The sequence below is a fragment of the Dermacentor albipictus genome, chromosome 10 (genome assembly GCF_038994185.2).
Source record: "Dermacentor albipictus isolate Rhodes 1998 colony chromosome 10, USDA_Dalb.pri_finalv2, whole genome shotgun sequence".
Lineage (NCBI taxonomy): Eukaryota > Metazoa > Arthropoda > Arachnida > Ixodida > Ixodidae > Dermacentor > Dermacentor albipictus.
In genome coordinates this window covers 25,423,543-25,449,978 of record NC_091830.1, presented here as the reverse complement: position 1 = coordinate 25,449,978, position 26,436 = coordinate 25,423,543, and the positions used below count along the sequence as shown (strand labels likewise).

Sequence of the window (26,436 nt, the reverse complement as noted above, 5' to 3'; positions counted from 1 at the left end):
CCAGCGTGGCCACACCTCGGTGGTTGACGGCTAGATTCGGCTAGTTGTGGTCCAAAGTGGTAATATGCTTTGGCTGCAAGTCGATTTCCTTCGCAAGGGCGCCGTGTGAGGAGCCAAAGGACCTTCTGTCGCGTCAAAAAGTCCGGGAAATTGGACGGCGGGGGGTTTGAGTGTCCGAAACTTCAGATGACCTTATACATTGATTCTATGGGGTTCGTGGCGGTGCCACGAAGACGTCCGAAATATCAGGCATGTTTGAAAATAAGGCGTCCGAAAATTCAGTCGGTGACTGTACCAGTGGCTGAGAGCTTCACTTGCATGAATTCCTGCAGTGCGTGGGATCCGTATATTCTTTAATCACAGGGGCTGTATTGGAAGTACATGACAAATAACCCGGTATGCCATAGCACTTTTCAGTGGGTACCTTGCCACTGCAACGTCGAGGGAAAGGAAAAGGCACACGCACTATCCCATGCAAATATTCCAGGACCTCCGCTCCAGTGGACGGGCGCACTCACTTCCACAGAATTAAAATGAATATCTTCAAATATGAGACGTCTGGCACGAACAAGAAACTACTCTCCCAGCTCCGCCTTGCCCTACAACACGCGAGGCTGCTGCCACTTGGTACCAAGCCCAAGCATACTATCTACCCACATAAAACATTCTGCACTATAGAGCCAGAAAAGACTGCGCCCTTAAGTGCACACACTGCAGGGGATACCTCACTACAACCAAAGGCTCTGGCACTCTCTGGGAAGTCAACAGAGAGTTCAATTTATACTTGGGACATTACCAAAAAGACTGCACACACTTGAGGAGTGGCTGGCCGACCCAACACCACCTGATGTGGCTGCATAATTTCTTACTTGAGGTAGGTGACATGGCAGACGAGTGCAATGTTGTCAGGTGTAGCCAACTCGAAGATAAACATGAATGGCACTAATATTCGTTCATACATAACACCCCCTTTTTTTTTGTGTGGGAGAGAGAGACCAGCCAAGTTCAGTCAACACAAACACACATTGCATTTCACTGTTGAAGAGTCGACTGGGGCTGGCACAGTGCACCGGAACCTCAACGGTGGGACGATTTGCCGGCCATAGCGTGTGGTGGTTGGTCTACGTGGTTCCTGTAGATGCTTTTACTTACACTCGTCATTGGTGGCAGAAGTTTCAGGTTGGCTGCAGTAGTCTTTGGGTGTCCTTTGCACGGAGTTCAAATGAGCGGGTCTGATGTGGAACCTGTTCCTGTGAAAGTGTACACCTTGGTTGGATTTAACATAAGAGCGAGGCTGTGCACCGACTTACTGCGCGATACCGAGCAGCCACTCATTATTTGATGCGAAAGTACAATTTCTGGCTTTCAATGAGTTGAGCAACATGTTTCTTGTGCTTGTCTCCATGTTGATGCTGACACTCCTGCCAAAGCCTCAGCCTTACTTGCAATGGCTTGCAGTTATAGAGAGGTGCAAGCTACTTCCATGCTGTTTGTTGGCTTCAGTATTTTAATTTTGCATCCCTTCAGCAGCTTAGAAGGTGACGGTAGGCAATCCATGGGAGTGTCTCTGAGCTCCATTGGGACAACTGAAATGTCAGTGCCAGTTTTCAATGGTTTAATGAAGCTGGGCTTGGCAATCTGCACTGGGTGTTCTGTAAGTCCACTGAAGTGTCTCTGCGGGACTCTTGTCTGTGCGTTATTGTAGCAAAATGTATGAACACATAATAAACTAAATGGCCTGACATCATTCGCACAGAAGTGACGCCTTGGACCAAACATTTTACAGCAGGTGCCCACGTGAGCCCTGCTGCATTCACATGAATCGCAGGTCGGCTGAAGACATCGCAATGTGTCCTTGAAGGAACTGACACAAATGTGAACGGTTTGCTCGGTAGATGATAGGCTGTTTTCTTTTTAGTGGTGCAGGGTAATTGTTTGTCTACAAGTGCGCACACTCTGACTTTATATTTGCTGCATCGACATCGAGAATGCTGGGCGATAGAAAACTGGCTACTCCAAGCATGCCTACAGTCATGTTGATCACATTCGTTTCCATGAATTTCACTCAAAACAAGCCCCATCGTGTTGAAAGCTGTTTCATCTGAAGTAGCAAAAAAAGAAATATTGCACGAAACTGCGGGAAGAAACACAAAATGTTTCATTGCACACACATTGTGTTTCTTATTTGCCACCAGTCCCAGTGCCCATGTCAAAAAAAAAAAAAGATTTTGCTACATAAATGGTTAACCTAAGCACCCCCTCCTCTCCAATGAATTTAAGAGTGTATATCTCTTTGATATATAAGAGATGCATATGTATGATAGTACGAAATGCATACATTTGTCTATATAAAAATATGTATCCATTTTATGTATACATTATTATGTACCAGGCACACTAGATCAGGCCGACCACTCTGCCTTCCTTCAAATAAAGTCTCTCGCTGTATGCATTTCCCACCGCTTTCAACCGTGTTTAAAAGGCATATCATGATGTCTTCTTCCACATAACTGTTCAAAATGAAAGCTCCCCTTAACCATTTGTTGTCACGTGTCGTGCCCTTCCCGACATGCAAAAATATTCTTTCTCAGCAGAGTTTCAAATGGTAATACTTGGCATGCTTGCACCTACTTGCTCCCCGTTCCCCTTTTCTTCCCCCCCCCCCTTTTTTTTTGTAACGCTCATCGGGAACTTTTCAACTGCTGATAAATGTATCTTGTTGCCTCTGTGTATGAGCATGGCACTTTGTAGTGCCAAGTTTGGAGGAGTCAACACATTTGCACCGCAAAGCATCCGAGACAATCGCAATTACCGGAGCACCAAGACAACGGGCAATAAAATATGCCATTTCTTTCTGAAAAAAAAAAAACATTTCTAAACATTTCTTTCTGAAAAGGGCTAACTAATCCTGAATGTAGCGATTGGAGCAATGTTTGGAGAGCCCCAAAAAAGGCAATAAGACTCATTTGTTCTAACCCTGTGAAGTTTTCTTCCAAAAGGAAGGAAAAGAAAGAGAAATTATTTTGCTCCATGAAACTTGTGCGTTTCGGTGCCATCCTTCTATATAGAGACCTAGCATTCTTCCACGTCAGGCCGTGCTTTACTGCCAAGTCCGCACAAAAGCATGTGGTTCTTGTAGTGTTTCTCGTTTGAACTTTTGCCATGGCCCTTTGGAGACCATCGCTTCGAACTGGTCAAAGCTCATGATTGCTTCATTTGAGCTGTGTGTCAAAAACCTCTCCATCACTTGTTCTGGAATGGGTTCTGCACAATGATTTCAGGCCGCAAATTAGACACCACTCTTTTTGCAAACCAGACGGCACTGCATGTATGCTCTGCACCTCTGTGCATACGTAACTCGTAAGTTTTTTGACAGTTGTAGCCTTGAAGTGCACCCACAGTCCTTCACCCAGCATCATGTTGAACTCGTCGAGGTTCAGCGTTGGCTCGTTGTTGCTGTTACAAATTTTTGCAGAAGTTGCAGCATTGCCACTTACGCAGCACGGCAGGTTCTTCAGATCCTCGTTGCCATTCGGCTACGTCAAACCAGAGCCGGTTGACGTGGTTTTCTAGCGTCCAGGAAGACGCCGCCGCGAGACAGGCAGAAGCGTGTTCCGGTTGAGAGGGTCTGACCAACGTGGCGTTTATTTGACTTAAATGGCATTTTGCAGAAAGGTGGCGTCATGCCATTGGCTGTTACACAAGTGCCGTGATCGCACTTGATTGGCCTAATGAATTCATACAAATGTACAGACATGGATGGAGGCATCGATGGAAGTCGCGGCAGCATCATGCGGATATTTCAGATGACAGCTCGCTTATACCATAGAACTTGATTGATTTTTATTCGGCCGATTATCGCTAGTTTGAATGCACTCCTGCTTCCCGCCTTGCCGAGAAGGTTGATATGGCCATCTTGACTCGGACACTTCAGCATCGGACCGCTGTCTTGCGCCGCTGCGACGCGCTGAATGTTCTCGGTGTGGCTGAACACTCGTCGATGGATGCTCTCGATGTTGCCAGACTGTAGGCTGGCTTTATGCATTGCTTCTCACTCGACAGATTTCTTCGGCTTTATTCAAGCTCAGATGTTCGCCGTGTGACAGTAACTTGTTTCGGACGTGTGGGTTGGCAGTTCCATGAATTGTTTGATCTCGGATCGGGTCATCGTAAGTAGTGCCGAATTCACAAGCAAGCGATTTCTCCTTGAGGGCCGTGACCTACTTACTCCATGAAACTCTCACTTGGCATCTGAGTTCAGTTGGTGAACAGATGTCACTCAGCCAGTACATTTGTAGTCTCTGGGAAAAGCCAATCCAAGAGTTTCAGTAGGTCCTTGTACTCACTTGAGGTCGCCGCCATCTCCGTAGTTGACGTACTGCGAGTCTGAGTCGCATTTCGTCCCCTTGTTGCACATGTAGTGTGCACTTCGACTTGCTCTTCTGCTGCGAAGCATTTCCGCAGGCCTTCCCTGCTGCAGATGCTGATGAAAACCGACATTCGACGCGCGTCCTCCCGTACACTCCTGCCGGCTGCCTTCTGGCGCGTTTTTGTAACACAATACCGTTGTACACCTCCTGGGGCAGAAAATTCAGTGTCGGCGTCGTGGCCGCTACAGGCATCCACTGAGTGAAAAATATTCTATACGGCACAAATTCTATGACTAAGGTTACTTATGTACATTGTCTTATATTTCCTACAAAGTCATTGCTCAAAATATTCAGAATGACAGCTCACAAACAAGTGTCGTGAAACAAAACGCCAACAGCGCATGCATTTTATGTAAAATCCTCTCTGGTGGAAATAGCGAAAGAATAACTGATGATTGGCCCATGCTAGTGGCCCTGTTTCGACCGGTAAGCTCGTCTTCGTGCCGTCTCCCTGTAAACATTGTAGTTACATAAGCTGCAGTTGCCGGGAAGCATTCAGACGCAATCAGGGATATTTTAATCCTATCACGTTCTACTCTTCAAGGCAAAATTTAAGCGTGCTCCAAATTTTTTCCCATCTGTACCACGGAATTGGATGCGTACCAAGTAAATCGCGGCGGAACGGCGGAAGGTTTGCAAAGAGGGTGATGTCATGCTTGAGCATTGCAAGTTGAAGTGGGGCTAGAGAATCCGACGGAGCTACGGCGCCGCCGAAGATGGCCATAGACGAAGAAAGCCTAGGCCAACCCTAGCTGAAGCATACAAAAAGACTTCGAAGTCATGCGAGCAAGTAGTATGGAGTGGCGGCAGGCAAGTAGCATTGTCACTTACTCAGCACGGCAGGTTCTTCAAATTTTTTTATTTTTTTATTTATTTAACATACTGTTAGTCCCACTGGGACTGTTACAGGAGTGGTTTTATCAGAAAGATACAGGAATACAGTACAGTACAGTAATACGCCAGTTACACATCAAGCGGGCAACAATACAAGCAGTATACAGTACAGTACAGTAATACGCCAGTTACACACCGATTGGGCAACACAATATCAATACAGTCACAGGCAGGAGCTCGTTCAGGTTGAGAGGGTCTGACCAACGTGGCGTTTACTTGATTTAAATAGCATTTCACGGACAGGTGGCATCGTCATTGGCTGTTACACATGTGGCGTGATTGCACTTGATTGGCCTAATGAATTCATACAAACGTACGGACATGGAGGGAGGCAATGATGACAGTGATCTAAAGAAAGGAAGGGCGCTTGATTCTAAGGACGTTATGATAGTGCAAATACAGGTAATTGATAGCTTTTAAGTGATGAGGAACAATTTACTGCTAGAGATACAAATATATGCCCATAGAGATAAAGACTCATATCCATTGTCAAAAAAGTGTCCGATATATTGCAGAGAAGAACCCTGCATTAACTGCATGACATATTGACCATTAATAAAAGACGTGGACAGAGTAAGAAAAACACAAATCGATAAGACTGATGTCTTCATCTCTGCTCCACTTCTGAGTCTCTAGTTCGTCTCTGTTCTGCGTCTCGGCTCTGTCTTCGCCTTTTATTAGCGGTCATTATGTCATGCAGTAAGCACCAACTTGGCCAAACTTGGCCTGCATTAGCTGTCTGCAATTCCGACAAGAAACCATTAATGCTGACGGCCTGTCCCGGTTGTTCATTCAAATATGACTTTAGTAATAAATCAATACTGGTAAGTGAAGTTTCAAGACGAGACTAGAGACACTGAAGCACCGGACAAGGTTCGCTTTCTTCTCTTTTACCCCCCTCTTGCAACTTCGCTTATCAGTATTCGTATATTAGCATGAACCAACTAGCCCAGCAACAAATTTTGTTGACTCGTATGTCTTTAGTAAAACTCCTGCGTGACCTTGAAGACCACAACAGTCAAGTTCCTAATTAAGCGGCCGTGTTCAAGGAGATCAAGAGCCTTCGTGAAATACACAAATGTACCTATTAATAGTTCATTGTGTTCAAGTCTCTTCAAGGTGTATTCTTTCTGTTCTATTAACGCAGATCCTGTTGAATGATGTCGTCGGAAGGCGTATTGAGCGCTTGTCAAAATATGATCTTCCTCAAATTAACTTTAACGATTATATACTATTTTTTTCAAGATTTTTGAGAGATCTGGAGGTACAGATAACGGCCTGTAGTTAACTAAATTATTTTGTCATCTTTTTTAAATCACAAACACAAGCAATTTGCATTTTAGAAAATCAATATCTCGGCAACTAGTATTCTTCAGTTGTCGAAGTAAACAATCACTTCATTATTAGAAAGACTAACAAAGTGTTGGTTAAGTTTATTGGCTAGCGCTAGTCCTGAAAGCCTTTATGCGAGAGCAGATGGTTTAACTATTTCCACATGGAGACTGTACGTTCATTGCTTGAAGCAAACTGATTATTATTGTTTTTGATACAGTTTAAAAACGTGGTCGTTTATTGGGTATCTCATTTAAATAAAATGACAACATAGCCTTTCTTTATAGTTATGAAGAACACCCCCTTGTTTACTTGGGCTAGTCGGCACATATTCCAGAATTCAGACACGTTTCACCAATGCTAAACACATGAGATAAGGGCCAAGAGGGAACGAGACACGATGTACGTCCCTAGTGAAAATCCTCAACTGGGAACTCAAGTGGTTAGAACTGGTATTAAGTGGTTTCATCTGGTAAGCAACTGGTCCCAGTTGAAATACAACTGGTACTCTACTGGGTGCCTACTGGGAAGCAAGTGGTTCCAGCTATGGGGAGCCAACTGGGCATGTTATTTCCATGTACAGACCAGTTGGCCAGCAACTGGTCCCAGTTGAACCAAGTAGAAATCAACTGGCTCGACAGTTGGGCACCAACTGGCCATGAAATTTTCAGGTAATAGACCAGATGAGCAGTAAATGTTCCCAGTTGGTAGCCAAATGGGCGTATCGTATCACAGTTTATAGACTTCAGTGATTACTTTCGCTTGGAACTAATTTGTTGTGCGACAGCAAAAGGCTCCTCACGACAGGCACCTATACATGAAGCAGTTTTGTAACTTCACTTTATGAATCTCAAAATGTGTAGTTCTTATTCCTATAATGATAGTAGTATTCTATATGCATCTAGATATAACTGACACATGCGCTATGAAAGTTGCCATTGAATGATCTTAGCATATTCAAATTGAGAAAAAGTGCATTTATTTTATTGTGAAACATAACCTGCGCATTCAAGAATGCAACTTAAGTTGGAGCCCGTGCTTGACTTTGACGCCTGGCATGAACGTGCCCAGGACGGTCATTGCATTTCCTCCGGTGCATTCGCAACAGGCATAATTTAAATCAAGTCAAACATGGGCTGCAACTTAAGTTGCGTTCTTGAATAGAGGTGCAAGAGGGTGCGAGGTGATGTATCTAATATTTGCAGATGAACCCGCATTGTCAAGGCCCCTGTATGCAGTTTTTCTTCTGCAGGAGCAAGCAAAATAGTAGTACAGGGGCCACAAATATTTTCTCAGTATAATCGAAGGTTAGGTATCTGTCAAATTTCGGAAAGGGCCAGCCCTGTGTCAAGACATACACCTATATGTCTGTCCTTGTATGTGTGCCAACATATCTTTGATTACTACCATAATTACAATCTATATGTACAATTCATAAATCGCAACTCCTTCAGTGATTTGCCAAAAATGTTTTATTACATGATTTTGTGAAGTTTATATGGAAGCTGTCTACACATTGAGATCAGATGCTTCAGGCTCTTTATTTCATGTTTGAAAGGAAATAAAAGCATGTGATGTGTTAGATGAACAGCTCAAAATTTTTATTTATGTGACTACATTTATCCAAAGGCATATGGGCAGGGGTTACATGATTAAATTCATACAAAAATATACAATGTAAAAGTGACTACGCCTAAATACTGTTCATACATAAGGAACGGATTACCAAAACACTGCTTGTTCAATGCAAACATAATATATCAAAGAATAAACACTGACAAAAAAAAGAAACTTGGAAGCAAAGAAAAAGAAAATGTTCAAGAAGTGTTTTAGATGGTGTTCTACCACTGAGCATGTGTTGGTGGGCTAGTTGGTTAAGCATGATTACAAAGACGGCGCCGACTAAAACAACACACGAAGAAGGGGAACACAAGACAGCACGTAGGCGCTGTCTCGGGGAACACGAGACAGCGCCTACGTGCACAGAAGGGGAAGGGGCCTACGTGCGTAGGGGCACAGAAGGGGCGCAGAAGGGGCCTACGTGCGTAGGCGCAGAAGGGGAACACAAGACAGTAGCGCCTACATGCTGTCTCGTGTTCCCCTTCTTCGTGTGTTGTTTTATTCGGCGCCGTCTTTGTAATCATTCTACCACAAATATTCATGTCACTGGTCGCAGTACCAGGTTTCTGAATGCTTCAGGGAAAACGTTATCAGGGGCACAAACATTGCTTCAGGACGTTTGTTTTATTTGTTTATCCTACGTGAGAAAAAGCACTATCTTTAATAAGTACAGCACTGACATTACCATGAAATGCATCTTGGGCGGCTTTATATATGTTCACTTTTCAGAATCAGAATCATGTTTTATTGAGCTGCTAATATGTGTAATAAAATTGAAGATATAGAAGGAGTTCCTTGAGCATAAAGCTGTAGAGGGACATCCTCTGAGGTAGTAGACAAAACAAATTATATTATTGCATGGCCAGCACAGGAACAAAAAACAAAAGAAACAATAATACATGAAATATCAAACTGCAAAATACCACCGTGAATACACAAACAATACAATATAATGTCAACAAAGCAAACATGACCATGCAAAATAAAGTAGACTCTTGTACAAGGGAAGAAAAAATGAATAAACAATAACAGAGAATGCAAGTTCTAGGAGGAAATAATATAGCACAACCAGGAATCCTGTATTTCCACACAAGATTCAGTCGAAGAGATAGCCTGGAAAAAAGTACAGTGACCTTTGAAATGGTCCTGACAATAAGACATTCTTTTTACATGCAAGTAACAAAGCGGTTCTGAATAGCTTTCAGTGAACAAGTTTATTAGTTATCACGTTCCATGCCGTAGTGGCACACTCAAGGTAAGAGTCGAAACATATAAATTGCAATTCATTTCCTAAGCATTGCAGCATGGTTTTAAGGTCACTGATTTTACAATCTTATTCTAGGTTAATTCTAATGAAAGAATTTTATTTCACATTTATGGTCAGCAAAATATTCATGTAGGAAGTAACCACACCAATAATTATTCAGTTTTCTGTGTTGAGACCTCATAAGCCACAGTAACATGCCTGAAATAAATTTGAAAAGCGAAATCTCTTCAGCATGCCACCTGGTAACTGCATCTGGCAAACAGCCTGGCAACAAAGTAGTAACGTCTCCCATCATGCTCTATGCACAAACATCCCGATCGCTAATGTCAACAGAACTCGGGGGACGTCACAGGAAGTCCCAGAGCCACAGAACTCGTCAAGTTAATGACATCAATGTCGAAAGGTGCTACAGTGTGAAGTTGCCAGCCGCATGGTCTTTAGCGTTGTACTAAAGGATGTTTTCGGAAACTTTTATTAGTAACATTCAAAGATACTTGAGGAAGCAACACTCATTTGTTATTAACATTCAACAATTTATCCAGAGGAACTGGACAACACAAACATTGTAAGTTTTAAATGGGATGTTGTAAACTTTGCTGAATACTAATTTCCTGAAAACAATGACAATAAATGTTCTAAGCATCACCTCCGCCAACCCGCGGCGGAGGTGAAGCAGGTATTAAGCACTCCCCATATGTAGGCCGATCCCGAGGATAGTGCAGTGCCGGGCCGACCCGCGGCGAAGGTGCAGTTTGCCATTAGGGGCCCACATACACAGCTTCGCTGGTCATCCTTCACAGAGTGGAAAGGCACTTCCGATTTTGTTCTGTAACAATACGTATAAAGCTCATAGCAAGCATACTCACAGATTGTGCTTATATTTAAAGTTATTTCATAAAAAGCGAAATGTAAACAAAAGTTAAGTAAAAAATTTATTACTGGAAACGATTGACGAGATTGCAAAAAAATTGCATTCCATCACATGCAATCCAAAGGCATGCAGCTGTTTTATTGTCAACCTCTGTGACCTTCTCTGCCATCCACTTTTGAACGCTAGAAATGTGTGTTGTGCCAAAAGCGAGAGAACTAACATAGCTCTTCGCTGCAGCTCACTGAGACAATATACAGTATCTTTGCATGCATATTGTTTGGCAGTCGTACAGCTGTGCAGTCAGTTCTGTCAGGCCTTTGGTATTGTTCACTGTGGAACACATGCCCAGACATACGAACTCTGTCATGTTCCTCAACACGGCCAGTGATCTGCTGAGGGACCTCTGCCTCATTTAATCTACGAAGAGACACACTGACAAGCCTTGGTTTGCCTAAAAGGGCTAGCGATTCGTCCTTGCGCATATCCCAGCACACAAAATCTTTAACTTGGCGGCGACTTGCAGTTGCCTCATATGCACCAACTTTGTTGGCCATTAGCACTCTGCTCATTACCTGATGAGGCACCCCCTTTGCAGAAGTAATGAATTTTTTAATCTTGCCTATTCCTGCTTCAAAAACAAAGCAAGAGTGTGCCCAAAGTGGCCCTTGCATCGTAGCACTTTTTGCAAGATGTAGCATTAAATGCACATTTGATGTCATTTCTTTTTTGGAATAAAGGAATTGAACGTTAACAAGAAATTGCATAAGGCATTCTGTGCTCTGCCTTATGTCTTCAGCTGAGACAGTATCTGCAAGTAGAAGGTACACTGCTTTTACCAGCAGGCTGAAGTGTTTCATGTACTTGCCTGGCAACATTCCATCAACACACACAAGGCTGAGATATAAAAGCCACTGCTGCCACTCACTTGCCTTCCAAAACTTTCTCAGTCGAACAGATCTCGGCAGGCGTGTGATGCACTGTGGTGGCTTTATGGCACACAGCCTTTGATCAATTGTCCTAACACATTGAGGTGATCCAATGTAATACGGAGCCCCAACACCAGACAACCACAGCTCCATGAACTGGTGTGTCACTCCAAGCAAAACACAGTGCATGTAGTCAGGGGTGAAGCCCCACACAGTATCAAATCCTTACAAGTTTATCAGTGGGGATGGCCCCTTCACTCCCCGAACATTCACTCCACTTCTGTGAGCTTCAGCCATGTCCTCAATCATTCCTTCTTTAGTCCTGTTGGGCACAGCTGTGGCGCTGACAGGATACTTGACTGTTCCTGCCAAATAAATATAAAGGAAATAAATTAAGTACAAAACTAACCGGTAGGCAAATAAACCTTAGCTGCAATGAATAATACATATTTCAACTTGTATTAATATTCCTGAATACATATGACGCTCCCAACAGCCACGTCAGTGCACGCTGATGTGAAGTTCCCATTAAACTTTCAAAAAGTTTGTACAAGTAAAAAAAAGGCTGCAGCCTTTCTTTTCTTTTTACTTGTATTTACACTGACCTTTACTTGAGGCAAAACTACTTTGCAAAAAGAATGCTCAAAACACAAATTTGTGTAGAGGAAATAAGAATGCAGAAACCAAATTACAGTGGCAAAATAGTGATGGTAAAACCCATAGACAGATTAACCCTTTGATGGATGCAACGAGAACAAGTAATTTAGGCGCAATTTTTCATCACCAGAGGCTTTCTGGGGCAGTTTTATTACAAACAAAACAAACACGAGTGGAAACTGTCTGCTTACAAAAGAGAAAAAAGTGGGACAGCGTATGTCCGACTAACCACATAGCATGTATACAACAGGGTATGTCCCACCATCCACTTCAGTCAAATTGTCAGCAGCAGTGAAACGGGCCAAAGCAAGTGACGCATAGTGGCACATTGCACATTTTGCAGAGGTATTTGGTGCGCACTTCCTTCTGCTTTGTAGAGCACCACCGGCACCGCAGTCGTTTCCCAGTGAGGACGGGGTGGTGACCATTTCCGGCAAATCGGAGCTCATCTGGTACACCACTCATTGCGCGCCCATTCTTCTTGCCTTTCTTGTTGTAGTGGGCTTTCAGCGTTGTTTTCGATTTTCGAAACGTGTTTTGGGCAATCAGGAGACGCCCAAGCATCAGGCGGAACTGCAGATAGGCGACAGGACTCATGGAGGAAATTTGAATGAAAGCATTGACCACCGCTGCGTCCAAAATGAAGTAAAAGATACGGCTCCACCAGCGCTTTGAACGGCGGTCCGCTGGATAGGCATTCCTTTTCTGGTCAAATTTATCAACCCCTCCCATCCATACGTTGTATTCTTTCACAACACATGGACAGTCCACTTCCTTTCTCTTCCCGTTTTGAAGGGTTCGCTGGACCTGCACGACGCTTTCTGGGTCATGATAGTTGGACATGATGTGCACATTTTTAGAGTCTCGCCATTGGTAGGCTACCACATCAGCCTTCTTCCTCCAAATGTAGGACCCTCGCTCCAGCTTGTTGTCAACTTTGACTTCGGATGGCAGATCCCTCTTGTTCATTCTAAATGTGCCACAAGCAAGGATGTCTTTCTCTCGCAGCTCTTGAAGCAGCTTAGTGGAGCTGAAGAAATTATCAAAAAATAACTGCGAGCCAGCAGGGACGGCACCATCGGCCAAAGTCAGGACAACGTGTTCGCCCAAGGTTCTGTCTTCTGGCTTCTGCATACTCTTTCCTTCGTAGAGCTGGAACTTGAGGAGATAGCCCGTCCCAGAATCCGCTAGAGACCAAACTTTGTATCCTCTCTTGATTTTTGGTTTCATTGGCATGTATTGTTTCATGCTTGAGCGGCCTTTGAACAGAATCATGCTCTCATCGACAGCGAGGTGACTGGATGGCAAGTAGTGGGCCTGGAACCTCTCGTTCATCATCTCTATCAATGGCCGTACTTTGTATGCACGGTCAAAATCTTTTGAGCCGTAGTCGGGCATTTTTTCATTGTCGTTGAGGTGCAGGCAGTTTGTTATGTGTTGAAATCGTTTGTAGGTCATCACTTGGGCGATTTCTTTCACATGAAATAAGCTGTCTGAGCACCAGTACATTTGCAGGTGGTGCATGCGATTTACACTCATCAAAATGAGGACTCCAAGGTAGGCACGAAGCTCCAAGCACGTGAGTGTCGTCCATCGTTTCCGGTTGGTTGTTCCTGCATACAAGTTTGTTTGATCCACGATATGTTTGATCACGTCCTCATCGAAGTAAAGCATGAATGCTTCAATGGCAGTGCTTCTTTCCAAGATCTTCTGCGATCCAGATGCATTATGATTTGTCGGAATCGTCGCAATGAATTTGGACATGTCCCACTGGCTGGCTGTATTATCATCACCTGACCCTTCAGGGAGCTTCTTGACTTTTTTTGGTTTTGTTCTTTTTCCTGAGTAAGGCTTGCGCGCAATTTTTTTGCGCTTGCTTGTCGTGGGAACAGGCAGAGGTGGCGAAACGTCGTCCTCTTCGCTGCTCTCAGCACTTCCAAGCACAAAGTCTTCCTCATCAGAACTATCGCAGTACTCATCGGCGCTGTCATTCGACTTGTCCGGTAAACTAAAATAAAGCTCCAAGGCTTCTTCCCGACTCAGGTTTTTTTCGTTCTCCTACGCAAAAAAAAAAATAAATCGTGGCATTCAGCTCCAGCGTCATGTTTGCGCACACACTAGACTCGCTAAGCCTAACACTACGGGCATCAAAACAGACCACTGCCGCAAGATTCATACATGCAACATTATTTTTGCCCAAAAATGATAACTATTGCGCCCTTATTTTTTCTCTCAACATTGTTATAGTGCAAGAAATAGGTAAACTTACTTACCAGGCATCTCATAGCAGTTTTACAAGTCTGAGTTTAGATCAAACAGGGCATGATATTTATAGTATTTTGGTCATTGCAGAGATCATTACCTTGCTCTCAGGCAATGACTCTCAGTGGCCATCACATTGCATTGAATAAAAATAAAAAAACTCCATTTAGCATAAAAGTCCACTTGTCCACTGAACATGAAATGCTTCATGGCCTCGGAAAAAGTTTTCTGCTACTTTCACAATAATCGGTATGGCATTCCAAATGGGAGTGCCATGAAATTTCATTAGCCTTCGACCATAAGCCTTTCTGGCAACCGGCAAACTAAGCAATGGTTTGCTGCAGTTTTTGTACAACGCGCAGATGATCTAAAGGTGCTTAATTTATTTAGTGAGCTAATGTCTACAACTTTAGACGGCTGATAAAGATACGATAAAGTTTTCATAAGTGAGATGTTTCGGGTATTACGGACTCGTAAAATGGACATTTGTTGTTGGATTATCAGGGTCCGTTGTAACTGGAGTCGACTGTATGTAGTTGGCTGGGACGTTGAAGAAATACATAGTAATCAGCTATACGCCTTAACCAAAAACCACGAATTAGCCGTGACTTTCCTTTCAAAAGTTTCTTTTTTGAAGTTTGTTTGTTTCAGACAATCATGTACAGATTTTCCATGGACGCTGGCGAAAAGGCAAATAAATGCCTGAAAGAGCGCCAGCTACCCATAAGCACAAACACTCAGCGGGTATAACAAAAAAAGAATAAAAACGGCAATCCATAGTTTAAGAAAGTCAAAAAGTAGTGGGAACCACATATAACTGCAATGATACACAATATATGTAAAATATGATCACTTCAACAGTAATTATACAAACACTCGACGATATAATGAACAACATTGAAAACATAACAATTCCGTACAACAAAGGTGATCATTTGCCTACGTCGTCATCCCTACCGAAATGATAGGAAGGTATGCATCGTTTTTTTTTTTTTTCAGGGTGTGGACAGAAGTGCTTCTTTCGATAATGGACAATGCATTAGGGTGTTTGTGTAAGGAATCTGGTATTAAGTAATCAAGCTTGTGGGTACCGTAGTTTGTGCGCAGCTTTTCCTTACTATAAAACGTATGTCGCAAATCATGGCAGTGTTCTCTCCGAAGGTATTTATTTACGAAACCAGATGGATCAGATACTTCTTGGTTACATATTAGAGTAGCTATTTTCTTATTGAGTATATTACCTACAGTCAGGATTTGTCGCTCTTTAGATATTGGAGCTGTGTGACAATGGTATGGTTCACCTTCGATAATATGTAATACTCTTTTTGGAGCACAAGTATACTTTCCATCTTAGTTTTTGTCGTAGTACCCTACACAAGTAGACAGTAATGAATGTGTGAGTGTACCAAAGTGTAGTACAGCTGTTTCTTTAACCACACTAGATTCAAGCTTCGCAATTTACAATATAATACCAATCCCTCGCGACACATTTGCATAGACCAATCAAGGTATTCGTTAAAAAGTATACCAAGAAGTGTGTACGATGTAACTTGGTCCTTTACTTGATTACGAAAATGAAGAAAGTTCTCGTCAGGAGCTGGTTTATTACGAGGTCTAAATGTAACATACTTTCTTTTTGTTATGTTTATTCTAAACTGTTCATTTTAAGCCATTTTGACAGTTCCTGTAGCCAATCGTTAGCCTCGTCAGGAGCTGGTTTATTACGAGGTCCAAATGTAACATACTTTCTTTTTGTTATGTTTGTTCTAAACTGTTAATTTTAAGCCATTTTGACAGTTCCTGTAGCCAATCGTTAGCCTCGTCAGGAGCTGGTTTATTACGAGGTCCAAATGTAACATACTTTCTTTTTGTTATGTTTATTCTAAACTGTTAATTTTAAGCCATTTTGACAGTTCCTGTAGCCAGTCGTTAGCCTCGTCAGGAGCTGGTTTATTACAAGGTCTAAATGTAACATACTTTCTTTTTGTTATGTTTATTCTAAACTGTTAATTTTAAGCCATTTTGACAGTTCCTGTAGCCAATTGTTAGCCTCGTCAGGAGCTGATTTATTACGAGGTCTAAATGTAACATACTGTCTATTTGTTATGTTTATTCTAAACTGTTAATTTTAAGCCATTTTGATAGTTCCTGTAGCCAATCGTTAGCCTGATCATGTAATAATCTTAATTCCGTGCCGAAAAAGAAAGCGTTGGTGTCGTCTGCATATAATGTTAAATGTGGTGTATGTGGTACATTTACGATATCATTTACATAAATAAGAAAAAAGAAGCGGCCCAAGAATTGACCCATGAGGAACGCCGCATGTTATATGCCCCATCCCAGATCTGAAGTCATTAATGGCAGTGTATTGAACGCGATTTTTGAGGCAGCTTTCAATCAGATCTAAAGCTACTCCTCTAGTTCTATGTTTATACAGTTTGCCTAATAATATGTTATGCTTTACAAAAATCAAGGAACAAGCCTAAAGTGAACAATGTGTGCTCGAAGTTGGCAATCATTTTATCTTTAGTTTCCAATAGGGCCGCTTCAGTAGATTTTTTTTTTTTTTGAAAGCCATAGTGCTGCATAGTTATGCTGTTTTGTTGAAAAAACTTAGAAAACCTAGAATAAATTACCTGTTCAAAAACTTTTGAGAATATCGGCAAGACTGAGATCGGCCGGTGATTGCCAGGTCGCCTTTGTCGCCTCCTTTGAAAATTGCTGTCACCCTTGCGATCTTTTGTTTATCAGGAAACGTCCTGATGCAAAGAATTAAGTTGAATATGTGAGAGAGTGGCTGAACAATGATAGGAGAAATCGCTTTTATAGGCTGAGGCTTCATTTCGTCTATGCCACATGCATTATCATTTTTTATTTTCTGCAGGTGGTCATGAATCTCTTAATTCAGTAGCGGGAGTGAAGAATATCAACGACACAGCACAACATGTAATGTATGACATGCAGTTCATGTTGCTTGTGTCTGGGTTCTCAGATATACCGGCTTTTAAAAAAATGTTCATTCAGTTTCGCGACAAGTGCTGTACCTGAGTAATGCGTACCCTGCATCGTGAATTCCGAAATATCATTGGTCGTTTCTGCCAACGTGAGCCTTTTAACACATCTCCAAATTTTTCTAGGATTATTGCAAACGTTCTCGTAAAGCACAGGTCAAGCAAAGTTGCCGATTTGTTGGTCACGCTAGTAGGAATATCAATGACACTTCGGCAACCAAAAGAATAAAATGTGTCAATGAGATATTGCGTATTGCTGTCCTCCGCGAGCAAGTTGATGTTAAGTTGTGATGTTGATGTTAAACCTTTCGTAGTGACGATCTACAAGCGAGTATTTGGATATTACTTCAAACTGAAGATTATTTTGCATATATATTGCAACGCCCCCTCCTCTCTTGTCTCTTCGTGTCACAGAAGCACACGTATAACCAGGAAAATGCATGTTATCAGATTTACCAGAGAGCCATGTTCAGTGAAACAATCAGCCATGTTCAGTGAAACAATCATTCAAACTGATGATTCCGGTCGTCCAGCAATGTATCAATCGACTCAGTTTTATTCATTAAACTGCGCACATTAAGGTGAAGCAGGGAAGCTGCCTTCCATCTCGCGAAACATTTAGGTGTCGGAAAGAAGTTGCATCATAATAGCCACATTTATGTGCATGAATGAATGTTTATAAAAAATAAATAAAGCTGAAAAATTTTCCAATATGTTCTCAGCTTTTCAGCCGCAGCACCGCCATTGGCCTAAAGGTCTACCAGCGGTTAGAGAAGCCATGGAACTGCTTAATTCACCGTCATGGTGAACAGCCCGTTCGATGCCCTCAATGTGAAGCTTCCCTGGCTGAGAATACGAAGTTCATCAAAGGAAATTGCGGTAAAGATAATATTTTATACCTTCTGTTGCATTGTTATTAAAAGAATTCGCTCGGTGGCTCATTTTGAAGGTAATCCAAGAGTTCCTTGATGCTGTAAATGAAGCCGAGCACAACCATATTGCCAAAGGGACAGTGTTGTTTGCGTCGCAAGTTGCTATGGAATCTCTTCGGGTTACACTTGTGTCAGTACGGGACCTTGTAGCAGACCTTCTGTCTAAAGGAGCGCATTATGTGCTCATGGGCAAACTCAACAGTGTTGTTTCATCATCATTTATCATCATTTATTTTTCCTTAAGGACCCCTGTCGGGGTATTACATAAGGGGGGGTTACAGAAGATAAGGATAGAAACAAAGATATGGTTACAATTTCTTACAAGACTCAGCCTGTGGATTCGCATTAAAAATAAAAAAAAATAAAACAACAACAACAAGAGGCACACTGAATAGAATGCAAAAGCAAATCAGCAGAACAGTCACAATGTGAGACGGCAATCGCAAAAGAATGAAGGCACAGTACGGTCATTGTAAGGTTAGGGTTTAAGGTGATCAGTAAGCAGCTGCTTGAAGATAATGGGGTTGCGCTCATTGACAACTCTATCTGGTAAATTGTTCCACTCTATAATGGCGCTAGGCAAAAACGATTGATTAAAGGAAGCTGTTGAACCATGCAAGCGCTGGATGCTGCAAGAGTTAAAAAGGCGACGAGATGTACGGGTTGGTGGGATTAGAAGCCTTCCATGCAGTTCGGGGAAGTTATAATAAAGTCGCTGGAAAAGGCACAGTTTCGCAATTTTCCGACGCAACACCAATGGTTCGAGTCCTAGAGATGATTTAATCGCACTGACACTTTCTTCACGGCTGTATCTGGAAGTGATGAATCTAGCGGCACGATTTTGTATTGATTCTAACGTATTAATTAAGTAAGCTTGGTGTGGGCTCCAAATAGCTGAGGCTTAGTCAAGTTTATTTCGAATAAAAGTTTCATAAGCTAGTTTTCTTGTGGATGAGGGCACAGCGCAAGGGTACGTCTGACGTAACCAAGTGATTTATTAGTGTCGGTAGCCAATTTTGTTATATGGTCGGACCAGGTCAACTTGCTATTAATAGTAATACCGAGATAACGATACGACTCAACGGTGGATAGGGCTGTCGAGTTTAAAAAGTATGAGTGATTCTTGTTAGAGTGTTTACGGGATACCTGCATAACTTTACATTTGGAGATGTTAAGTTTCATTAAAGAGTTGGAACACCAGGTTTCTAATGAATGTAAGTCTTTTTGGAGCGTTGCATGGTCGGCTGGGTCTGTAATGCGACGGTAGATTACGCAGTCATCTGCAAAAAGTCGGATATTGGATGATATGCCGTTGGGAAGGTCGTTTATGAAGATGAGAAAGAGAAGGGGACCGAGGATGGACCCCTGTGGTACTCCGGAGATGACGCTAGCAGTGGTTGAGAAATGATTTCCGATAGCTGTGTACTGGAATCGATTAGTAAGAAAGCAACGGATCCATGACAGTGCGAGAGGGTCGAGACCGAGGCATGAAAGTTTGGCCAAAAGCCGCTGATGGGGAACACAGTCAAATGCTTTGGCGAAGTCTAGATATATGACGTCAGTTTGAAGTGATGAGTCTAAATTCAGGTGAAGTTCAGTAATAAATTCAAAAAGCTGTGTATCGCATGACAAACCAGGCCGGAAACCATGCTGATTGTGAAAAGAGAAGGAATGATCACCGAGATGACATGCTATTTGCGAATATATTATATGTTCTAGTAGTTTACAGGGAATACTCGTTAGGGAAATGGGGCGATAGTTGGAAGGATCAGAGCGGCTGCCTGACTTATATACCGGTACCACTTTACTAATCTTCCAGTCATTTGGAAGTGAACTGTCAGTAATGGACTGGGTAAAAATTATTTGTAATATATGACTGGAAATTTCTTTCGTACCTTTTAGTACCTTAGCAGTGATGTTATCTGGCCCGGGGGCACTAGAAATCTTTAGGTTATCAATAAGTTTCATAATGCCTTGAGAAGTAATTGTAATGGGAAACATGAGGGGAAAACTGTGGATGAGCAAATCAAAGTCCTTCAGTGCAGGCTCACGAGTGAAAACAGAAGAAAAATATGAGTTCATTACGTCTGACCGCTGATCAAGCGGCACGTTTGAACCGTCAGGATAAGTCAAGGAAATGTTATTGGAGCTATTGTTTGGTTTCAAAATATTCCAAAATTTCTTGGGTTTGACACGTATGATGTTAGGCAAATCGTGGTGGAAGAACTTCTTTTTGGATTGTCTCAAAGTGCTAGTCTATTTGCGCAGGCATTTGAAGTACTTGTCCCACTTTGAACAAGATTTAGAGCGTTTCGCATCACGAAACAGACGTTTTTTCCTTCCCGACAGCCTCCGAAGTGTGTTGGAAAACCAGGGTTTTCCTAAATCACCGCGAATGCGAACAAGAGGTACATGTCTCTCAACAAGCCGTAATAATTTATTCTTAAATAACAACCAGTTTTCATCTACTGTACGAGAAGGAGCAGTCTCACGAAAAAAAATGTGAGAAAGTGTTCAGTTCAGTGTTAATTTTGCTAAAATCTGCTTTGTTGTAGTCCCTAATGTACTTGGTCGAGGGCTGTCTGAAAGGAACTGGGATGCAGAGATTAAATAGCAGTAATTTGTGGTCGCTTAGACCAGCTACGGATGATAGCGATTTTATTATTTTGGGGTTAGAGACAAGGACAAGGTCTAGAATGTTCTCCCCACGGGTTGCCATATTAACCATCTTACTAAAGTTGAATGTAAGGATTGTGTCAAGAAAATCTTTGGATTGCTGGTAATGTGCGTCTAGATTTGCCCAGTTAATGTCCGGAAAATGAAAATCGCCACAGAGCATAAAGTTCGCAGACGGGAAGCGTGAGTAAAGATTCGCTAGTACAGAATTTAGTTCATGGTTGAAAGAAACATCACAGTCAGGAGCGCGATAACAAGCTATAATCACAGTCATACTTGACCGAAGTGATATATTTACACACAAAATTTCATGTTGACAGTTCAATTTGGTGACATATGAAGGAACACTTTCTTTCACAAAAATCAAAATGCCGCCTCCCCTGCGCCCCAACCTGTCAAGCCTGTGAACAGCGTATGTGTGGCTATCATTTAGTAGCTCGTGGTCAGCAATATTTGGATGCAGCCAAGATTCCGTAAGTATAGCAAGGTCAGTATTGTTGTCTTTCAAGAGAGATTCTAGAGCGTCTTTCTTAGGCAGGTAACTACGCATGTTTGCAAGCAAGACCGACATACTTTGATAAACAGGGGCAGTAACCGAGGCGCGGCAGGTCTGGGGGAGAGAGGAGGGGCGCGCATGCCTGGAGAGACGCAGTGACCGCTATGCCCTCAGTTCAACTATACAATCAGATTCAGCATTGTACGTGAATTGTTTGCAATCAAGCAGCAGCTTGTCAAAGCGAAGTTTAAATGATCTGCCGCTCTGTTGTCCATGAAGATAAAGTTTCCTTCGCGCCTGTCGAACTCTGGCTGAGTAGTCCTCGCGAATCGAAAAATTCGTGCCCTTGAGCTTAGAAGCCATTGCAAGAATTCTTGATTTATCTTTAAATCTTGCATATTTTACAATAATAGGCCTAGTTTTGTCTTGCTGGTAACGACCAAGTCGGTGTGCACGCTCCAAGTCGTCTGTACTAACGGATAAGCCGAGTTGCTCGGAGCAGAATGATACTATTTTGGTCTGAGACTCAAGCCAGGTCTCACCCTCTGTGTCTTGAATTCCACAGAAAAGTAAGTTTGAACGACGCAGGTGATTTTCTGCATCATCGCATTTTTCGGTAAGAACTTTGATTTCAGTGGAAAGTTTTGCAAGGCTATACCATTCACATCCGCCTTTAAACCTATTTCGTTTGACTGAGTCGACTGGACAATCTTCTCCAGGGCATCAACGCGAGCCGAAAGGCTGGTCACAAGGGTCTCGATGCTATTCTGTGATGCTCAGATTAGAGAAAGTTCGGACAGAACAGAGCTTTGTGATGTTTCTATGCGAGATATGGCCTTTGCAATAGTTTCAATGGACGGCGGTGAAACGTCAGTTGGTCCTGGGTTTAATTCTACGTCGCCCGACAGCAACAGGAGCAGACTAATTGTGTTAGCATTGAAATATAGAGATAACATTTCACACAACAGCCCACAACAAGTTCCAATAACACAAGGGGGGCACGACACCGCAAGAAAACAGCGATTTCCAGAGCGGACACAAGCCGCGTTCGGAAGGTAACTGACCTGCGTCAAGAAGGGGATTTTTGTGACCACTGTCGTTGCGGTGGCGTGCCCCAACTGGCCCCAGTCCGGTGGTGCAATATGTAGTCGATGCGGCTGTCCCTCGTGCATAGTTGCTCGATGTTGCCAGACGAAAAACCGGACTGTGGCAAGGAACGGCCTGTGTGAGGTGACTTGCGAAGAATCGTTCAGGGCCATGGGTAGCATTTGGCAGCCGAAGCGACAATACGAACCACAGGACGAGAACCTGCGTCAAGAAGGGGATTTTTGTGACCACTGTCGTTGCGGTGGCGTGCCGTTTGCGTCGCAAGTTGCTATGGAATCTCTTCGGGTTACACTTGTGTCAGTACGGGACCTTGTAGCAGACCTTCTGTCTAAAGGAGCGCATTATGTGCTCACGGGCAAACTCAACCAAGATCCTCTAGAGGGAAGCAGTACAGTTTGTTTGCTTACAACCTTGATGTTTGTGCAATTTGTTTCATAAAGAAAGCACCTTGTCATTTCCTTTTTTTTTTCCAGATGTTTTTTGGTGTGAGAAGAAGCTACGGAGGTGATGAAGGTCACCCCACTCTAACAAGCTTTGCACACATATATAGCGTACTGAGCCTGTATACCCAAATCATTACTTACAGGGAACATGAAGGAGGAACAGACCTTTGTGTGCCACTGTAGCCGACAGCCTGAAAAGGGGAAGGAAGGGCAAACTTTCATCCCATGAAAGACTCCAGGAGAAAGTAGAAGCAAAGTTGGCGGAGATAAGTTCTCCTGATCATGAATACTCCACACCAGCAGCACAGGACTGTGTTGTTTACTACTTGTGCGGCTACCTTGTTCACTCTTTTCTCAAACGTAATAGATGCTCTGACTGTATACGTAGCATCCAGTCTCAAAATGCAGAGTGCCCAGAGGCATTTCTCACTTTGGAGTGGGAACTTAGGCTTGGATGCCTCAAGTTGCCATCATGGGAGCTTTTCTGTATGTTTCGAGGTATTAAAAACAAGATTTCAGATGAGTTTCAAAGGAACCAGTTCTGTTCTTACACTTTTTGGGCTCTTCTTGAGGCACTTGGGGACTGATGTGACAAGTGTCGGTTGTCCCATTCACAAGGACACCACTACTGCAGAGCTTCTTCCTTCATACATTGTACTACAAATGCATTTTGCCGCAAAAGATGCCTGCAAATGCAGAAAGAAAGTCAAGTTAATGTGAAGGCTTCCTGCACAGCTTCTTCACTGTAAACAGTTTTCTCATTATAAATATGTCCCTGTAATTAATTCACCTGCTGCATTCCCTTTCACAACATCAAATAAAAATTACAAGGCATTTTTTCTTGCCTCCTTGCTGGTTGAATTTGTAGGCTGTCCCGCAGTTTTTTCCCGCATAAGACGTGTTCAGGTAAGATTCAAATATGGTTGAGTATTTGGGGATCCTGGGCTAGTTTATTAAGTATACTGGCTAAAAATATACATCGGTTACAAGGGGGAGTGGAATGAAAGTAGCGCACTGCCTATTTTTGCCTTTTTTTTGCCCTGTCTTACGTGCCGTTTCTTTTTTGTTGTAATGTTCAGATACAACTAAAAAGTGCTTTTCACTAAAGTAAAATGAAAACAAAGTTGCGCTTCTGTTTCTCGTATTACTGGGCAACAACCAATGAATCTGGTAGTCTCTTGCCGGCGCCTTTCAAGAAGTAGCAGACGACGCGTAGATACAACTTTAGGAGAAAGGGGAGGCCCCACCCAGATGACCGAAGCGCGACAGCCCATTGCCTCTGCGATTACAATAGTGCCGCTCGAAAAATCGTGCTCCTGAAACGCGCAATTCTCGGTGCCGGATAGCGACAGAAAAGTAACCCTGTGCCTTCCACAACGCAGCCCGTCGTCTGCTCTTGAGCTTCGTTGGAAGTGACAAAAGTAGAAAGAGCAGCTCTGCATGGCTTTTGCGCTTGTTCGCATGTACATGGCGTATCTACCACTCGTTTTCCAAGCTGAAAATGAATCAGTTGCTAAAAACGATGCATTTATCGCTAGAGCACACAGCTGACGCGACTTGGCCCAGTTCGAAGCGCGGGCGGCCATCGTCGGCGGCGGGGTCACCGGCCGTCCGGCTCATGACGTCAGTCCAGAGTGTACGCCCATTGGTGGATGCTCGTGTGCATCCGCGTCGGAGGAGTAAACGCCCCCTTTTTTTCTAAACAGTCCTTAATTCTAACGCTACCGCAGCGCCACCGCCTAGTCGGCGATGGTGGCGACCCGCTCCGCGCCACTGGAAGGCCACGCTATTTGCCTACTGAACCAATCAAAAGCGTTGGGCGTACGACAGCGACAAGTTCGCTGACAAAAGGGAGAGGCTGCGAACGGCAGCGCACCCGAAGCTTGAAGCGTTGTTAAGATGGATTGCCGATTCGCGCGACGCACAACTGCCTGTGAGTGGCTGGCTCCCTTATCTGTGCGCAGGCCGAAAAGTACGCGCTGAAAGCATCGAAGACTTCAAGGCATCGGAAGGCTGGATCGATCGATTCAAGAAAAGACACGGCCTTGTCTTCCGAAGCGTGTGCGGCGGGAAAGGGGCCGTAAATGGAGGCGTTGTCGAAGATTGGAGGGCCGGATTACCCGCACGCCTTGCCGATCATGATCTGCCTGCGACATTTTTAACGCTGGTGAGACGGCCCTCTTCTACAAAGCCCTGCCGGATAAAACCATCACGTTTAAGGCGGACCCTTGGGGTGGCGGTAAACGAAGCAAGGACAGAATAAGTTTTTGCTGGCTACCAACATGACTGGCACCGAGCGGCTACCGCTATTGATAGACGGCAAAGCAGTAAAGCCGAGACGCTTCAAAAGCATAAAGAGACTTCCCGTAGACTATCGATCGAATCGGAAGGCGTGGATGACCTCGGAGATATTTAAGGCCTGGCTGCGCGAACTGGACCGCCGCTTAATTTGTGCGAAATCGCGCAAAGCGTCAATTGTTCTAGATAAGTGTAGTGCGCACAATAATGTGTCGAGGCTGAAACATACAGCTGCTTTTTTTCTTTTTTGCCGCCTAACACAGTGGTTAATTCCCTGCTGCAGCCTCTGGACCAGGGAATTACAGTACGTGAAAGGCCGATACTGAAGGCAAGTGCTTGAGCGCATGTTGCTCTGTATGAATGGAGGCAAAGAAAAAATGTGATGCAACTCCTCAGTGCAGTGCATATGTTGGCGCACGTGTGGAGCAACACGCCGCCCGCAGTAGTTGCGAACTGCTTCCGACGCAGCGGATTTGTCCGTGACGGTGGTTCTTTGGAAGCCGGGGATGCGGACGTTAACCAAAACGCCGAGGAAGATGACAGCCGCTTCGACATACTTCTGCCTCCGGACGTAACGCTTGAAGAAAAATACATCTATACATCAATAGTGACGTTGCCGGTCGCCTCAACGACGACGAGATACTGGAAGTACTAAGCCACGAAGAGCCCGACTCTGACAGCGAAAATACGCCAGTCATAGATGCATGCGTGGCAAGTTCCGCGCCGCACCGCTAAAGAGGCCGACGACGCCCTTAAAGCTTTGGAGGACATCTGTGTCATTTCTCCCGACAGGTTGCGCGGACTGCACCACCTACAAGAACTCCGAAAAATTGTGCTTTCCACGCGAATTTCTCGCGTGCAAGAAGCAACAATAACCAGTTATTTCATGAAGTGAAGGTATGTAGATGTTTTAGGCATTCTTTGAGTTATTATTGTCGAAACCGCGTTAATTCGACATTCGGTTAATTCGGACATTTTCTCCGGTCCCGTGAAATCCAGATTAACGGGGTTTTACTGCATTTATAATTACGCTTATTCTAAAGCAACGAGGAGCACCACATTGAAATCATAATAAGGAAACATGGAAGAAAGTAATGGAGATGTACTTGTTCAGTTAGGAGTTGCAATAAATGTAACGAAGGAAACTATACAATCGCAAGGAGCAAATGCAGTAAAACTAAACTAAACGAAATTGACAGTAATGGACAAAAAAT

The 26,436-nt window shown here is 43.5% G+C and overlaps 2 protein-coding genes and 1 pseudogene across 2 annotated transcripts in view; 1 reads left to right on the top strand and 2 right to left on the bottom strand.

Moving 5' to 3' along the window:
• Positions 1-23,481, top strand: part of LOC139050931 (uncharacterized) — an 86,416-nt gene extending 62,935 nt beyond the window's left edge. Inside the window, exons 4-5 of the mRNA XM_070527793.1 lie at positions 17,993-18,149; positions 22,955-23,481. Of these exons, the coding sequence (XP_070383894.1) occupies positions 17,993-18,023 (31 nt within the window). The 3' untranslated portion in view covers positions 18,024-18,149; positions 22,955-23,481. The remainder of the gene's footprint in view (positions 1-17,992; positions 18,150-22,954) is intronic.
• On the bottom strand, positions 4,937-23,594 carry LOC139050929 (uncharacterized; annotated as a pseudogene).
• LOC139050928 (piggyBac transposable element-derived protein 4-like) lies at positions 11,714-17,998 on the bottom strand. The gene has a single exon (XM_070527792.1). It carries the CDS (start codon positions 13,759-13,761, stop codon positions 12,280-12,282), a length of 1,482 nt encoding a protein of 493 aa, XP_070383893.1. The 5' UTR covers positions 13,762-17,998; the 3' UTR covers positions 11,714-12,279.
• Positions 23,595-26,436: the final 2,842 nt, after the last annotated feature.